This window comes from Ursus americanus, chromosome 28, assembly GCF_024610735.1.
Source record: "Ursus americanus isolate L20-20 chromosome 28, mUrsAme1.1.p, whole genome shotgun sequence".
NCBI lineage: Eukaryota > Metazoa > Chordata > Mammalia > Carnivora > Ursidae > Ursus > Ursus americanus.
The window spans coordinates 12287018-12305592 of NC_142154.1; the positions used below are offsets into that span (position 1 = coordinate 12287018).

General features: G+C 43.1%; 1 protein-coding gene across 2 annotated transcripts in view; it reads left to right on the forward strand.

Annotated features, from left to right (window-relative positions):
- MCTP2 (multiple C2 and transmembrane domain containing 2) overlaps positions 1 to 18575 on the forward strand; it is a 242000-nt gene that overhangs the window by 53331 nt on the left and 170094 nt on the right. The window contains exons 3-4 of one of the 2 annotated variants that reach the window (XM_045812980.2): positions 12860 to 12922; positions 14083 to 14191. In XM_045812980.2, the coding sequence (XP_045668936.1) occupies positions 12860 to 12922; positions 14083 to 14191 (172 nt within the window). The remainder of the gene's footprint in view (positions 1 to 12859; positions 12923 to 14082; positions 14192 to 18575) is intronic. The other variant, XM_045812981.2, reaches the window with a different exon arrangement.

The following is an 18575-nucleotide window of genomic DNA, read 5'->3' on the forward strand; positions in this document are numbered from 1 at the left end:
TTTTGTGGTTAGCTTGGATGGAGAGGATGTCATTTACAAGAATTTAAATTCAGGTAGTATTGATTGCACCCACTGCTCCCATTCGTTTTAGGGTTGACCTCTATGTATTTTAAAACTCGTACAAATAACCTCTCTGGGATACTTTAAGGCATTAAAAGCCCTGTTGGATGAGTTTTCCTTTTTCCGTCTCCCTGGCAAAGAAATTAAAAGCGTAACTTTTCCTCGAACTTTTTGCTTTAAGTGTGTGTGTGTGTCTGTCTGTCTCTCTACCACTGCTCAGTCCTACTGTAGACAAAAATGCATGTTGATATTCCTAAGAAATGTATGAATGTGTGTCTCCCTTTGACTGTCGGAGAGTTTGAGCTTGCTCTGGTCTCACGCATATGTGTGTGCATTTGGCTGTGCTTGTGCACATGTGGACAAGACTCGCTTGCCTGTGGACAGCTTCACTTGCATTCTCTTAAAAAACAAAAATAAACTGAAGGATGCAAATCCTTATGGATTCATTGATTTTGCAAAGCTTTAGTATTTAGATAAGATAAAAGAGCCAAATACAATTATGAGACAGATCTTGTATTTCTAGAATAAGTTTAAAATAAATTCAGCCCCAGATTACTAAATCTTGGTGATCAGTTTAATCAGTTTTTTTTTTTTTTTGTAAATTCCCCATTAATGACACTACAGTAGGTTGCAGTTTTGAGAGAAGAAGTTAATTTTTTTTGTGGGGATTCCAGGTTACTGTTATAACTGCAATACAAACCTGGATATTCAACTGGGAGTTTTGGTTTTTCTTTCAGAACCAAATCCCATCATATATTGGGGTGTCATATATTGTGTGTCATATATTTATATTTAATTGTGTGATATATTTGGTTGTCATTACGGAATTTGGAGGATGTTGTGACCAGATTCCTTTAGAAACATGATGATAAGTCACCATTAACTGGCTTAATTGTCTTTTTCCTTACCATTTACCTTTATGAAATTCTTTTTGTAACAATGTTATGGTTTTTACTGTTGTTTATAAATTTGAAATATGTATTTCCACTAATCAAAATATAAATCAGGTGAATTATTAAACATAATTAATAATTCATAGTTCAGTGTGAAACGGGTAACATGTCGAGTTGGATACTGAAGTTTTTTTTTTTTTTAAAGATTTTATTTATTCGACAGAGATAGAGACAGCCAGCGAGAGAGGGAACACAAGCAGGGGGAGTGGGAGAGGAAGAAGCAGGCTCACAGCGGAGGAGCCTGATGTGGGGCTTGATCCCATAACGCCGGGATCACGTGGATACTGAAGTTGATCTTAACCTTCTTGTTACATTATTAACTGATCAGAAAACTGGGTGGGTTTCTTGGCTTTGATAAGTTAACACTCTCAGATTAGAATAATTTTTTAATATTACTTTTTTAAAGATTTTATTTTTATGAGAGAGAGAATGAGAGAGAGAGCAAGCATGAGCATGGAGGGAGGAGAGGAGGGAGAGGGACAAGCAGACTCCCCACTGAGCAGGGAGCCTGATGCACAGCTCCATCCTAGGACCCTGAGATCATGACCTGAACTGAAACCAGGAGTCAGGCATTTAACTGACTGAGCCACCCAGGTGCCCCTAGAATATTTTTTTTTAAGTTAGTGCTGTGAAGTTGTTTTGCTGACTATATATCCGAATACCTACCCTAACTCAGATACCATAAAGGTTATGACTTGAAATAGAGATGGATAGGAAAGTGACCCTGTCTTCAAGTTTTGATGTATTAAGAGACAGCTTTGTATAGCTCTAAAGGTAGCATAAGAGGCAAGAAGATATTGGAACTGTCTGTGCAAAACATCTAAGCCTTGCCTCTTGGCAGCTTCGTGGATGGAGGATATCAGTGCATCAGGATTGACAGGCATTCGTGTGAGGCTTTGTGCAAACTGGCGTAGATTTGATAGGTGAATAAGTATGGCGGACACAGGCCTGAAGTGTGGGTGAGGTAATTGGGGGTGGTGAGCATTTTGCTGCACCTGAGATAGAGGTTTGAGGAACTTTCTGGTGTGATGTGTGCTGGGAAGGGTAGGCTGTGCTGAGGGGCTGGTTCGCAATGGTAAATGGATGGTTGACGGATGATTGTTAGTGGTTACTTTCTCTTCTCTGGGCTACATGCAAAAAAATCTTGGAATACAGAGTTATTTTACATAACTTTCCTTTTTAACTCACCCACTTAAAAGAAAACAAACTTTTTTTTTAAGATTTTTTTTTTTTAAGATTTTATTTATTTGACAGAGAGAGAGACAGCCAGCGAGAGAGGGAACACAAGCAGGGGGAGTGGGAGAGGAAGAAGCAGGCTCATAGCAGAGGAGCCTGATGTGGGGCTCGATCCCATAACGCCAGGATCACGCCCTGAGCCGAAGGCAGACGCCCAACCGCTGTGCCACCCAGGCGCCCCTAAGATTTTATTTTTAAGTAATCTCTGTACTGAACATGGGGCTCGAACTCACAACCCTGAGATTAAGGGTTGCGTGCTTCATTGACTGAGCCAGCCAGGTGGCTCCAAACTTCTTTTTTGAATACGAATCTTTTGCTTCTCTTTTCCTGTTCTAGGATGTACAAGGTAGAAACTGAGACTGATCCCCCCATGGCCACTTGAGTGCTGTGTATTTGCTTGGTTTCCTGTTTGCAGAGGATGGAGGGCCTGGGCTGCAGCTAATCAGACCTATAGGATCACATGTGGTCAAGTCCATTGCCCTGTCTATCCCCATTTTGAGCTCCCTTCCACCATATTGGGTAGGCTTCTCCCACTACCTGAGGATCTAGAGTTTATTACGTGGTATAGAAGTTAGCCACTCTCTTGCTTATCTTCCCCACTAGGCTGTGTAATTTGGTCTATGGGTAGGTCTAGGGGAGTCATGTCCAATTTCTCTTTGTTTTCTTAGGAACTTGTTGTGTGCCTGACACGTAGCATGTGCTCAATCACTATTTGTGTATGAGGAAATCAATGATAGTAATGTGCGTATTCAGGTTAGTACAGCTTTTGTCAGTGCCTTTATTGTGAGTTCTGTTCAGTTTATGGTTTCATTAAAGTCAGACTTTTTGGTTTATTTTTTGGGTTTTTTTGGAAAGAAGCATACTGTAAATGAAATTTCTTTCTGTATGATATTAACTGAAAACAGAGAGATTTAGACAGGTGTAGACTTTCCAGCTCAAGTCCGATACGAGCTTTAAACCTGAATGTGTTCTCTGCCTTTTTTTCAATGAAGACGGAAGTCCCGGTGAATCCGTCATGTGAGTTTTGGGGTTGGTGAACCCGTACCTAAGATATGGGTCATCTGTTTTCTTCCTAATGAATAGTGGACAGGGTACTATCACTTTCGTGGAATGGGAAAAGCAATGAGGAGGGAAGAAATGGTTGGCATGTGACAAGCCTGGTGTACCACTAGGACAATCAGATGCTTGCGGAGTATCCTTGGTGTAGCTGATTTTGTCTGTAGCTTTCCAGAGCGGGGAGGGGTAAAGAAAGGAACATCTGTGATCGGAGTACCCATTGATTTTGTCTCACATGTTTTATGTCCAAGGGAAACTTCAAGGCTGAGCCTGAAGCTGTGGGATAAGACCCCCAAATAATGGTGTCATCTGAATGGCTTCCAGTTTTTTCCCAGTCCTGCCAGGATCAGCAATGAAGTGAGGCGTGTGCTTGCAGTTATGGGGAAATGGAATGAGAAAGCAAAGAAGAAAATTAAGAGGGAGGAGGAACAAGGAGTGTGAGAACGCAGAGGCCACATGGAACCCTGGGATAGTCTCAAGGCAGGTGCTTCAACCAGCCCTAAAACCAAAGTGGAAGAAAGTAGGTTTAGAGTAAAGGATGCATTTGTGAGAAGAAGATTCTCCAGACCTTGTCTTGGGCCCCAGATTCATACCACACTGGATAGTCCACAGAAACCCGATCTCAACTTCTGTTTTGACAGAATTTTGTCTCTCTGAAGTGCCCTGATGGATACAGACTGTTGTTTCTTGGCAACATCACCATTATTCACTTGGTGGCCCTGGTGAAAAGCCTGTGAATGATGTTAGACTATTCCCTTTCCTTGCTTCTCATGGTCTCTGTAATCTTCATTGATCCGTCTCACATCTGTCTTTTTTCTTCTTCTCTTATGGAAATCCTCTCACCCTTCAAGGCCCAGCTGTAATTCTCCTTTCCTGTCTGGGTTTTCCCGATTGTGCAATCAATATCATCACCCTGCCTTTGTACGTAGCATGCCACTTTTGCTGTCATTGAACATTAACCTCATTCTGCTTTCTGTAGAATTCTGTAGAAGGAGAAAGGGTTTGGAACAGGTAGAGGGGGTAGAGAAGGGAAGGCAAATTGGTAGTCAGCAATTGGTGTCACTGGGTAAGACCCTGAGAAGATCACCAGCCTCCAAGACCTGTACTAACTGTCCAGTGACCATCTGGCTCGGAGGACTGACTCATGATAACCCAAAACCCATGACTCACTGTTTCATTATTGTCAAGTTATTTGAGGAGTCAAATCATAATCAGCATCAACTTCATTCAAGTGGAGTGAGCAATAATTATATCAGGGCCTGGAAATACTTTGGAGAATCTGTTGGGTGTATTGACTCGTTGAAGTCAGTCTATATGAGAAGTCACATAGAATCAGGAGATTGTTTTGTGAACACAAATCCCTGCAAGGAGAATGGATAGGTTCTCCACTGAATGGTGTCTGGTATGCCATCCATTTCACAATAGGGATTGAACTCCAAATGAGAACTTGACATACTCACACTTTGCTTGGGCCAACGACATCCACATCCACATGCCATTCTGCCAAGGCCATGAAGCCAAGGTTCTTAAAGTCCTGTGGGATGGGCTCTCTTTTCCCACCATAGGGTTCAGAGGAAAGTCCAAACTTTCACCCAGGCTTTCTTGCATGATCTCTCCCCCCACTTTTTTTTTTGACACATTATTTTATTAGCTGTGTAATTATCACTTTCAGTCAGGCTGATAGCCTTGCATGGTTGCCTGGCAACCAGACTGCCTCCTTAAGATGACTTTGTATGTCTGGCCTCTGATGGATGAAAGGTGGTCTTACAGTTTTATTCTGCTTGCCGTTGTCACCAAAACTGGGCATGGGAGGTGGTAAAGGACACCGACTGTACAATCAGTATCATCACCCTGCCTTTGTTTTGCCAAACCCATCCACCACCTTGTATTTGGTTGGTTGTTTAGACGTTGACATCTTTTATTAGATTGGAAGCTCCCAAAGAATAGACACGATGCCTTTTTTCTTCCTGTCCCAGCTTTTTGCAAACCTTGTGTATGTGAAAAAAATATATATATATACATATTTTAAAATATTTAATCATTTATTTAAGAAGTGGGGGAGAAGGAGAGGGAGAACGAGAATCTCAGGCAGATTCTGCAGGCTGAGCGTGGAGCCCTGTGTGGGGCTTGATGTCACAACCCTGAGATCATGACATGAGCTAAAACCAAGAGCTGGATACTCAACTGACCGAGCCACCCAGGTGTCACTACATGACGTATATTGACTCATGTTTCTCCGCAGCTGATTTTCAAGCCACAGGCCATGCTAGGTGCTGTGGGGCTGCGAGAAGTTCAGCTGCGTTGGGGAAGGTCTTGAGGGGAGGAGGCCTTGAGGGGAGGGGGTAAAAAGGGGGAGGACGAACTCTAAAGGTGTTCCTAAATGTCAGATTAAATATGAAGAAGCTGCAGTTAAGGAGACCCAGAGGGAGAGTAGCTTCTTTTTTCTTTCTTTTTTCTCTTGCATTTTCTTCTCACTTCATTCCCCAGTACTTATTTTAAAAGATAACTCTCTCCTGCCTCATAAACTCAGGTATTTAGAAAATACAGAAAGTTGCCACTCGTTCCCGTCCTCAGGGTTGTGGTGGAGTTGAGAGTAGGCCCAGATACTGGAAAAAATGACTAAGGATCGTATCTGAGGTGGTCCCATCCCCTGGTCCGTGCTAGATGACTGGTTGTGGTGAGTGGAGAGGAGTCACATAGCAGGTGGTCAGGAAGGGCTTGAAGAGGGGGGCATGTTGCCTCAGACTCAGATGGGAAGTAAAGCCGAGTAGCTGAGTTTCGTGCAAAGTAAAATTTTAAGGCTGAAAGAATAGAAGGCTGTTAGTCCAGAAATATGTGGCAGCACAAACACCTAACATGGACTCCCTGCTACGATTATAGTTGTCTTTGTTAGAGTTATTATGGTGGTTTTTATCATTACATTTTCCAGAATGTCATGAGGGCTGAGAAGGTTTAATGGCTTACCTGATGTTGTCAAGCTAGTAAGTGTTAGAGCCAGGAGCTAAATCCAGGACGGTTTGAATCCAAGCCCTGTGCATAAAACTCTGTGCGCATCAGGAGTTTGGAAATGCGACAACTCAGAGCTGGAGATCTAAAAAAATTGGTAATCAAGGGAGGTTTTTTTTTTTTAAGATTTATTTATTTTAGAGAGAGAACATGCAAGTGGGGGGAGGGGCAGAGAGAGAATCGCCAGCAGGCTCCCCACTGAGCATGGAGCCCCAATGAGGGGCTCGATCCCACCACCGGGAGACCATGACCTGAGCCGAAATCCAGAGCTGACCCTCAGCGGAGTGAGCCACCCAGGCGCCCCTCAAAGGAAGATAGTTATTTTTGTGTGTCCACTGTGTCCTTTTAAAGGCGAGGGTAATTATAGTAGTTGAATGGCCTTATTATCATGCTCAGCAACTAATAATCCTGAATGGAAGGATTATTGCCCCCCAGCACCTCATCATCCATGTAATCCCCCACTGGGGATTTCCTGACATTTCGTTTGGCAGTTGGGGTTTTAAATAACTAGATTTGGTGCTAGCTTATGCAGATTAGTTGAGTGGTTTAGAGAAGCACCTTATCGGGATGTTTCCAGAAACACTACTAGGCAACCACAGAGCTTCAGTTTAGTGACCACAGAGAAGCACAATGACAAACCAGTACAGAGGAAATAGTCTACAGCTGGCACAACTCAACAGGTACATTCGTTTCTTTACCCTTCAATGACGTGTTCCTTACTGTTCGTGACTTATCTGCAAAATCATTACTCACCATCATGGTGTCAGCGAACCAGGCCCATCAGCCACATTCCAGGGTCTTTCACGGGGTTGGCCTCTTTTTTCTTCTTCCCGCACTCCTTTCTCCTCTGTTGAGTGCCTACTATGTGGCTGCTGCTTAGGCACCAGGAACACAGCAGTCAACAAAGCAGACAAAAATCCACTTCCTCATGGAGATCTCATCCTGATCCCAATGGGGGCAGCCTACAGATATGTTCAGAGAGGGCTAGGTATGATGGAGACAAGCAAAGCAGAGAAGGCGATTGGGAGTGCTCGGGTCACGGTGGTAGTTTTGAACAGAGTGGTCTGGAAAGACCTCTTCTGGGTTGGTCGCATTTCTCCAGAGACCTAGAGAAGGCGAGGAAGTCAGGTGTGTGCGTGTCTGGAGGAAGAGTATCTCTGGAGGAGAGAACAGTAAGTGTACAGGCTTCGGGGAGGCAGGAGAGTGCCTGGTGTGTTTCCAGAATAGCAGGGCAATGGTGTCGGGGGCAATGGTCGGAGGCTGAGTCAGGCAGGCTGTCCCGTTCTGTCGGGCAATCCTGTGAGACTACCTGGGGGAACCAAGGAGTAGGATATGAAGGAGCCCTGTGGGCTCAATACTGGTGTTGCTCATAGGCAGGGATCGGTAGTATACAGCTGGTGCTTGTAACACCTGCTGTAGACCCTGGGGATAGCATTAAGTGGAAGGTTTGCCTTGGAGGAGAGCCATGGAGGAAGCACGTCTAGGCCAATGAGCCATGCGTGAAAAGGGACACCTCCTGAGACTGTCCTGAGACTTCATTAGCCAACCCCTCTCTCTCTGTCATGATGAAAGTGTCAGAGTGGAAGGGACAATTGGAACGAAGGGAGGGGCTTATTTGGCTGACCACCTTCTTTGAGTTTTTTTCCTCCAGTCTTCCTAAACACATCCCCTGTCTTAATAATAATCATACTAGTAATACAACATACTAATAGAAAAGCAACACCAGGACCACTTTCTGAGAGGTTATATATAAGGAACTCTGCTACGTACAGTATATGAGTATTATCTCATGGGACCACATCTGTTTGCCTCCCTCTGCATACAAGTAGCCTAGTGTCTGGCCCGGTGATAGCCTTTGAATGAATGAGTTTTTCAACTAACAATCTGTAAGGTAAGTATCTTTTCTGGCCCTTTTGGAGATGTTCCCATGTCTTGAATTTTAAGTAAATGTTTGCAAGGACATAAAACTAGGAAGTAGAACAAGTGGGATTCGAAATCAGGTCTTTCTGATTCCCAAGTCTTATCCACCCTGCAAAGAGTTGGGCGTTCTATTTTTGGATTCTCCTGGATCCGGACACGGTTGGGACACAGTGAAAAGAGTGGAGGACCCAAGACACTCAAGTGAAGGCCTAACTCTTTGGTTTCCCTTCAGCAACCAATTATCCTTTTCGCTTTGGCTCCCTTATTTGTAAATTGGGGATACCCATGACAGCCTGTTGGCCACTTAATAGGTGCGTTGTGTATTTGTAAATTGTAAAGTACTAAAGCAAATGTAAAGGGGACCATTATTCTTTTAAACCACCTACTGATAACTAGTGTGAAAACAATGCGTGGGAGGTCAGTGGACAAATATTACTGAGCATGAAAAGAAAGGTTGATTATACAGGGGTTGGCAAACTTTTTCCACGAAAGGCCAGATAATAAATATGTCTAGTTTTGTGGCCCACAATACCTCTGTTGCCACTTCTCAGCCCTGATATTGTATCATGAGATCAGCCATAGACTATATATACATGAATAGGTGGGGCTGCTTTTCAAAGTTTAAACCTTATCTATAAAAACAGGTGGTGGGTTGGACTTTGCTGACCACTGCTTTATACCGACATGTGATTGAATAGGGTATATACGTACACGCGTGCACACATACACACGCATGACTGCGTGACTTCCATTTTGCATATCATTATTCCAGGGTAATCACAGAGAACAATCTTAGGGGTGTTGGGGGGGAACTAAACAGGTAGCCCTTGATTGTATGATCAATAGTCTCCTGAAAAGTTGTGTACAAATTTAATAGGTAGACTCAGCCAGTTGGTAGACCTCATTTTTTCTGAACAGACATATTAATTTTGTCCTTTCGGTGCCATCTGGGTTGTTTTGATTGGTCACCGTATCCAGGCTCTGCCTTGGGGTGTTTAGCCATCCCATCCCCTTCACTCATTTTGCTACTTCCTTTGTCTTATATGTATTTGTGTTCATGAATGCTGTCTTCCAGAGTGTTCCAATGCTCAGGAACCTCGACAGGTGCAGTCATTAAGTACATATGTATCCCATGTATTTTTTGCTATACTGACACACTCTTGAGTATTTTTCAGAGACTGTAGAAGTGCTCTTCTCGGCCAGCATTTTACTCGTTTAGCTTTTCTGGGTGTGGGTTTATGTCTCCTTGTACTGAAGTTTAAATACCCAGTGATTGTTTACATGGTTTATAATTTGACTTCCTGTGTGTACTTCATGGTGAGAGCCTGCACATGAGCCACGTGGGAGGGGGTGTTTGTACAAGATCACACTTAGCGTACACAAAAGGAAAATGTTTACCCTCCTCAGTGGTTTTGCTCTTAAGATCCTTGGTGAGTAGGGGAGATTTTCTTTTTTGATATAATTACCCCATCCATGCTAGTATCTCCCCATATCCTGCTGAATCTTAATATATTTGCATTCTTGCCGATACAGGACTCTCATCTAAAGAGAATGCAAAATATATTACCTTCCCACCAATTTCTATTTAGGTAGAATGGAAATACCAATGCAAACTCTCTGTCATTAAAAACAAAACCAAACCAAAAGCATAAAACCACTCATCCAAGAAGCAGCAGTGAGAGATGTGTGAGAGATGGCTAACCTTGTACTAATTTTCATGCCAAGATGTTGGTGCTGTATTTTTCAATGTTTCTAAGTAATTAGCCTGTTTTGTCATTTTAAACTTTTTTTTTTTTTTCTGAGAAAGAGTATGCATGATGGTGGGGTGGGGAGGAACAGAGGGAGAGGAGGAGAGAGAATCTTAAGCAGGCTCCACACCCAGGGCAGAGCCTGATGCAAGGCTTGATCTCACAACCCTGAGATCATGACCTGAGCCGAAATCAATAGTTGGACACTTAACTAACTGAGCCACCTAGGCGCCCCTGTCATATTAAATTTTTTAACATTGATGGTATTCAAAATTATTTATCTTTCCCTGAGTCCTTGGAAATCATTTGGTTGAAATTTTTTGAAGCCAGCACATATTGGATAAACTATGGCACATGTATACAATGGAATACTAGTCAACAATGAAAAACGTTTGAATAATTTATACAGAGGACCACTTGGATGCGTTTCAAAGGCATTGTGCTGAGTGAAAGATGTCAGATGTCAGGTTTGCATACAGAGTGAGACCATGTGTAGAATATTCTGGAAAAGGTAAGGAAGACAGGTAACTGGTTGCTGTGGGCTGGGGATGGTTTAACTCCAGTGGGATAGCATGAAAGAGTGTTATCGGGGAAGAGAACTGTTCTGTCTGGATTGTTGTGGTGGTCCCAAAATATATACGTGTGTCAAAAATTGTAGTTCTGTACACACACGCCAAAAGTCAGTTTTTTGTATGTTAACTTTTCAAAAGTAAAATAAAAAACAGAGTGCTCGATTAGGCTTGTTGAGAATAGCAAAAATACATTCTAGATTGTGGGATACCAGGGATTCCTATGAGGAAAATCGTACTTGGGCTCTTTTTCAAGAAAAACTCATTGATGTAGTCACTAGGTTTACAAAGAAGTGAAATCATGTGACTTCTACTCAGTGGATAATACGTTAGGCTGTATGCAGAATGGAAGGGAATATTCAACGTTATGTGTCCCCCAGCAGCCATAACTTGGTCCTCGGTGCCTGCGTAGCATTTCTGCTCTTCTTTACGGTGATCGCTTTCCTTCGTTGGTGTGTATATATGGCGTGTGACAGTTACGGTGGCTGTGGGAACCATAACTTTAAGTTCTGTGACTTTTCTGTGAGTAAAACCAGCCATAATATTGAATTAATGTCATTCTTCACATTTAATTTCCATGTTGTTGTAAGTGGAAGACTTACCGCATATTTGAATAAAAGCTCTGTGTTCATTTTTGATAGCATGTAAGTGGCGGTGGTTATGTGGACTCATTTGGTCCCTTAATTAATGTTATCATTAAGTACAGTGAGGCCAATTTGGGGGAGAGCGTGTTTGGTGTGCCCTCTGAGGGGTGACGGCTTCAAAGCTCCTAGCCACCCGCTGTTCTCCTTGGCAATAGAAGATTCTGGACCACCATGATCTTTGGATCTTTGGCTAATAACTATGCACTCTGGAAATTTTGAGCCCAGCGCTGGTAGCTTTGTGGAACTACCTTCGAACAGGCTTGATGAAGTGGAGTTTTGATGTATTTCCTAAAATGGGAGACATTACTGATGGGTCTCAGGCTACACAGGATCAGACAGCAGATTGTACTTTGTTGGCTCTGCCCTTGAAGACGTGGCCGGTCTCTATTGGCTTTGTAAATCAAGCAGAAGAGTTGCCAGGCTTCCAGGAAATAATAGTGTGCGGTGTAAAAGGCATGAGGGCAAATCTTTAGAAACTGGGGGAGTTGAGTAAGGTTCTGTGTAAGGTTCCTAAAGCAGTCTTCAGGTAGTCCTGTCCAACCTACCTGGGTGTGTTTTTACATAGAGCAACATAGGGGGTATGAAGAGCCAGAGGGGGAGGTGAGGAGAGAAGACCCTGCTGGTGCCCCTTTTCTGGTCTGCTAACTGGCCTCCCACACTGGGGCTCAGGGCTCGTTTCCTGGCTGGGCAGCGGTGGTCCTTCCAGGGTCGGGGGCCTCTAGTGACTGCAGTGCTGGGAGCCCTAGGGGAAAGGGTGAAGTGTTGGAACTCACCCTTGATCCTGGTGAAAGATTCTGAAGTAAGTGAATTATATTCAGGGACAGTAGGGCTGGGATGGGAATACACCAGCCAAACAGGAACATATCCAAAATGCTGGAAGACCATTAGCTCACTTCCCTTCCACTCTGCCTTTCCGTGCAGACAGCCATCCTTATCTCCAGTCCAGAAACCCTCAAGGAGTCCAAGAGCTCCTCTGGACCCTGCATTTGTGCATATAAGACAATGGACATGCCTACTGTGTCCTCCACTAACTACTGACCATTGCCCATTTCATTGCCCTGGGGGATTGTTTCGTAGGTATCTTCAAGTAGGAAACCCACACACCTTCCATTCTGAGACCATCCATTCCGAATTTGCATTTCTTCCTTTTTGGTTGGTGATTGTATGGACTCAATGAAAGTATGGTTGCAGGAAGGTCTCCCAGCTCACATTTTGAAATATTTCCTCCTGAGCAACCAACCCAGGTCTCCAGCACGTGATCTGTCCACTTCTCGTTGGTGGCAGAGGGCCAGGCAGTCCCACCCTGGGAGGGACCAGGTGGGGTGACTCTGCTGCTCCCATTGCATTCACCAGAACAAAGCTGCTTGCGTGCTAAACCCTGGATGAACTAGGGATAACGGAGCAGCCTAGTGGTAGAGCAGAATAACAGCCTTACCCACACTCTGATTGATGGCTAAGGTGGTAGAGAGGCTGTAGCCAGAGGGGCCCCACGGAATCAAACTTTTATTGCCAGGACTTGCCACATGTGCCGCCAGGCAGCCTGCACACTTGAACCTGAGCACACAGATGGCAGACTCAGAGGGAAAGACCCGATAAAGGATATCCCTGTAGGTTGATACCATTTTGCCTTTTGAAAGCGGGATTTTTTTTTTCTTTCTTTTTTACAGAAGCTATGTGGAAGTGGTGATCTGAATGCTTCTCTGACCTCCCAACAATTTGAAGAACAATCTGTGAGTGACGTTCCTTAAAAACAAACACTAAAGGAAATATTATTTCTTATCAAATGTGTGGATCTGTATTTCCTTGCCTGTTTTTAAAGCACATGGACCCGTACCCACCTACAAAGACAGGCCTTGCACATTAGAGCTGGAAAAGATTAATTCAGGGTCTATCGATCTGTCAGACTGGGACCGATTTTTCTAAAAATACAGAGCAGCTATGCAGCTGAGTGGGACAGTAAAGGAGACAAAGCCATTCTGAAGTGCTTTGAAACCCGGATGGGGGAACTTTCAAAAGAAGGTTGTCAAGGGAGGCCCAGCCACAAAATCAATTAATTGAATGTCCAATAAGTGAATGATCAATTACTTTATCTGCCCTTTCTCTTTGGAAAGACAAAAATTTGAACTAGTGCAACACTGTAGTTCAACACTTGACTTGGATTCATTGAATATTCAAAAATGGACTTGGAGTTGACCTTGTGGCTGGTAGGAGCAGATGCATTCCTGGACAGGGAAGTGAGCCGTGTTGAGGGGAGGCAAGACTGAGGGTAAATGGAGGAGACACCACAGTGTGGGCCAGGGAACAGAGGAAAAGTATGCAAAGGGGAGAGCACTCAGAGTGTGTCACATATGGACACGGGAGGGGCATGCACCCGACGGACATGCGGGCCCAGGAGGCTGACAGCGCAGTGGTCGTGAACGGAAATGTTTTTATGACACGTGGAGGAGGTGTGCCAGAGAGGAAGGGCTTGGTGGGAAGGGGAGAAAATGAAGAAGCCACTTTGCATCTGAGTGTAGATATGTGTCTGCAGGACACATGCGGACACCACAGATGCTACTTCCTCTGGGCTCCACCACGAGTTCTAGAAGAAAGAATCCTGCAGGAAATCACTGAGCTTAAGGGTATTTCAGATACTGGCCTACCACTTGTGTGATTTTTTTTTTGGAGGGGGGAGCGTTAATATTGCAAAGATATTATCAGGAATTCTGATGAGCTCCCACTGGGGAGAAACATAAAGGATGCGTTAATAATCACTGTAACCAGGTCACCAAGGTGGGGGATGGGAGATGAAGCTTGAAGATTGGCTTCTGTAGTAACTTTTGCTTTTGTCCTGAAATTCTCTTACTCGGTCCCCAAACAGCAGACTGAACTTACTTCTCTGTCCGTATAGATGTTTGGGGAAGCTGGCGATGGCTTGAGTAACCTGCCCAGTCCTTTTGCCTACCTTCTCACCATCCACCTGAAGGAAGGCCGGAACCTGGTCATCCGAGACCGCTGCGGTAAGCCCGGCACTGCTATGCCATCTGTAGCCTGCACACCCATTTCTCTCTTCTTGTCTCTACATCGTTAGGCCGCCTTTCTCATCTTCTGCAACGGAGCGGAGCTCAAATCGACACCTCTTGTGTATCAAGGCCTTTGCAGCAAAGCATTTAAATCCACTGACTCTTATTTATAATATATATATATATATATATATATATAAATATATAAAATAACATATGTGTTATTAAATTAATAACAATAATGATAATAGTAATATTCACATAAAGTTGTTTTAAAGGAGATAAGGCCACTGTAACAGCGTTACACCTGGCATAAAGCAACTGCTTAAGAAAATGTTCCCTTGATTCTACTTTAATTATACATAAGAAAAGATGTGAATACATCCTTAGTGTGATGCCATCAAATGTACACGTAGATGGAAATGCCCTTTGAACTCCATGCCTTTCCTGCCCTGAAATCCACTGGGCTTCCCTCCCTCAGGATAACATCCATTATCTGCATATGATTTGATTCATTCACTTTTTCTGCCTGTTTTTTTGTGCATTTACACACACACATAAATACACATGTGTATATTTTTAATTAAAATACTGCAATGTCCATATTATTCTGCAGTAAGCGTTTTGGTACTTCACTAAATGTATTCAAGACTGACTATGTTTTTCCATGTAAACATATCTCCTTTCTTTTACATAGTCCGTAATATTCCATAGTATGATGTGTTATTTGTTTGTCTCTCTACTGGCAGTTGATGCTTTTTCCTACTTTTTTAGGATTATAAATGATACTGTGATGAGCACCCTTTGTATGTTTTCATACACAGATGAGAATATATCTTATAAGAAATAACATGTGTTTAAGAGCAGACAGTCCGGACAGACTGCCTGGGCTCAAATCCTGCCCATCTCCATTTACTGTTGTTTAAGAAATGTTCCTTGGCCCCTCTGTGACTTAGTTTCCTCAGCTATAAAATGAGGATAGTAATAGTAACGTTCATTAGGGGCTATTAGGAGTATTGAAGATAGTAACTTCTATAAAATACTTAAAACTCCATCTGGCTTCTAGCATTTCACGAAAGCTAACTGTTGTCAGCAGCCAGGACAGAGCCTGCAGATGGAAGTCAGGATCCAGGGGATGCACACTGTTAAATTTAGGAGATCCTGGCAAATTGCCCTCCAGGAGGAACGGATATGCCCTCTCTTACAATACGTTTACCGTTTCCCCACCTCCTCACTACCGAGTATCTATTTTTATCGCTCTTAGTTTTTGGCAATCTCATAGGTTGAGACTCTCCTTGTTTTAATTTGTACTTTGAGGATTATCACGGTAAAGAACGTGGTCATTTGTATTTACTTTTCTGTGAGTTTCTTCTGTAACATTTGTCCAGTTTTCAGTTGGGCTTTTTCTTCCGTAATTCTTTATAACTTCCAGCATTAACAGTTGTTTGTTAGAGATCGCAAGTATTTTTTCTCTCAGTCCGTTGCTTATCTTTTATTTTTATGTCTGTTTTTGTCCTTCAGTAATTTTGCATTTCCTTACAGGCAAATATAGTTGAGTTTTGTTTATGGTATTTTTTTTTTTAAATTATTTTGTTTCGTAAGGAGGAACTTTTTATTCTAAGGAATTGAGTGTTTTCCTTCAGGTCTTGGGTAGTGTGTTCTGTTGCTTCCTTTTTACTCTGTTCTGGAACATGAAATGGAGAGAGTGCCTCCTAGACCCTTCTATCTGTCCTCTATGCCTGCTAGCTTTTCTTTCTCATTCTTGCCATGACTTTTCCTTCCAGGGTGAATTCCTCCATTTGGCCTTCCAGCTTTCTCATTGTCTTGTGCATCATGACCACTGTGCCATCCCATCCATGTATTGAAGTGCCATCTTTTAAATTTTTGTATCAGCTTATGATTGTTTCATAAGTGAGATGATGCCATCTTGTTTCTGAGAATATTAAGTAGACATTTAAAAGCTCCTGTTCGGTGCTTTATCCCTTAGATATTCTGGTTTGTCATGTTTCCTGCTCATCTTAATGTGTGTCTCTGTGTCCCTGTCCTGCCATCCATGGATGCTATTTTTGCTTACTGTGTCCTGTCTTCCCTGATAGCGAGGAGGGCTGGGATATGCGACTGGACAGGCTGAGCCGGTAGTTCAGACTTGCTCCTTCCCATTCCTCCCAGTTATCACTAGTTCCTGTTACCACCTATCACCTAAAGCTTTCCTCTCTGGCTTACTGCCCGTGGTCACGGCTCATGCTTGCATTCAAGGGCTCTTGCTAGTCATTGCTTGGCACCAAGGGGAGAGGACGGTGCTATCTCAGCCAGCTGGTCTACATATGCTGTGCCAGCCAGTGACTCTGATAGTTTCTCTGGCCATCTTCTGCTTCCAGTATCTCCTGCCTGCAAGCTCAGAGCATCCACGGTTTACCTGCCATGCACCCTTACATTCTCCCACCTGACCCTGCTTCTGAAAACTTTTTTGCTATGACTTGCTTTTGCTCATGTTTTAGATGATGAATTTATCTATCATTCTGATCTCACCTGACTTCCATCTTTCAGGCTACATAAAATATTCCCACTTTCTTTTTTTAAGATTTATGTATTTAATTATTTGTTTAAAGAGAGAGAGCACAAGTGGGAGGGGCAGAGGGAGAAGGAGAGAAAGAATCTCAAGCAGACTTTGCGCATTGAGCATGGAGCCCTATGTGGGGCTTGATATCATGACCCTGAGATCAAGGTCATGAGATCATAACATGAGCTGAAACCAAAAGTCAGTCGCTTAACCAACTGTGCCACCCAGACACCCCTCCACTTTTTTTTTTTTTTTAAAGATTTTATTTATTTATTCGACAGAGATAGAGACAGCCAGCGAGAGAGGGAACACAAGCAGGGGGAGTGGGAGAGGAAGAAGCAGGCTCATAGCAGAGGAGCCTGATGTGGGGCTCGATCCCATAACGCCAGGATCACGCCCTGAGCCGAAGGCAGACGCTTAACCACTGTGCCACTCAGGCGCCCCCCCACTTTTTTTTTTTTTTTAAACAACATTACCTCTCTCTGTCTCTCTCCTTCTGTCTTTTTTAATTTTTTCAGATATAGGATTTCAAAGTAGTGAAAAAATATCTCATTTTTTCCCTGTTGGTAAATTGTGTTTTCTATCAAAATCATAATTTCTTATCTATCAATAGTGTGACTTCCAGTGTTTGACAACTAGTGTGCTATCATTATAAACATATTCATTTTAATAAATACATCTCTTCTGTTATTTTTAATGATTTGGTCAGATAGCATTTCACACCTGAAATAACATCTGGGGAACAATCATAAACCAGTGTGAAGTTACCTCCCGCAAAAATCCTGATTCTTGCTCTGAATTTGCAGAGTCCTGTGGGTGCGTCTGTCAAACTGAGATCATTATCAAGCTTGTTTTGTGAAAGCTTATCTGGAGTGGGGAAGTGTGTTCCATGGAGAGTGCATTTAACTTTACTAGAAAGAAGGTATTCTGAACCTTTAAAAAAACATATTTTGTTTTAAATTTTTGGAACTCCTCTAATAGTTTGTAACTTCCCAATGGGCACAGGCCCTGGGCCACTTCTACAGACCAACTACCCTCTTTCCAGTTGACCCACCTTCTCTGGATCTTTCTCCCAGAGTGAGTGATTTGGCTTCACCCCCGTTGACATCTCATAACGATAGACTTACAGCAGATCCTTAGTAGATGGTCTGTAAACTTAGTAGATGGTGAAGAAGACATTGTGCACATCAGAAAATGACCAGAAGAATGGGGTGTGTGTGCTCTTGCTCCATACCTTGCCCTTTTAGAGGTGGAAGAGAAGCTGTAGTCTGCACTCTCATCCCAGCCATTGTCATCTCTGAATAGTTTCATCAGAGTTAAACATCTCTGGCTTTATCTTGTGTAAACTTAATATGATCCAAATATAATACCTAGTAAGGCTTCTAGGTCGTAAACTGTGCTGTTCCAGCCCCTATATCTTTTGTAACCAGTAGTGACTGTTCTTGTCTGTTTTCTTTTATTTATTGGGAAAGTTAATCACTATTGAGAAATATCCCTCTCCCAGCCAATTCTTTTTCTGTACTTGGAGGTGTGGTGGGACTTCCTACACGGTGACCCTATTCATTGCTGCTTGATTTGCATAAGCATCATGTTAGTGATCAGGGAAATGTTTCAGAGACCACACAAGGCAGGACAGCATTCAAGTGAGTGCTGTTGACTTAGGCAGGAATCGTAACTACTATCACACATGCTCCCACTCCTGACTCCTTGCCTGGGACGGACATTCTTTATCAGTACAATGATATTTTCTATGGGACCCAACCCAGCATCAGAATTTTATCCAACACCTGACTTTTATCCTTTGGACCAATAGTTTCCAAA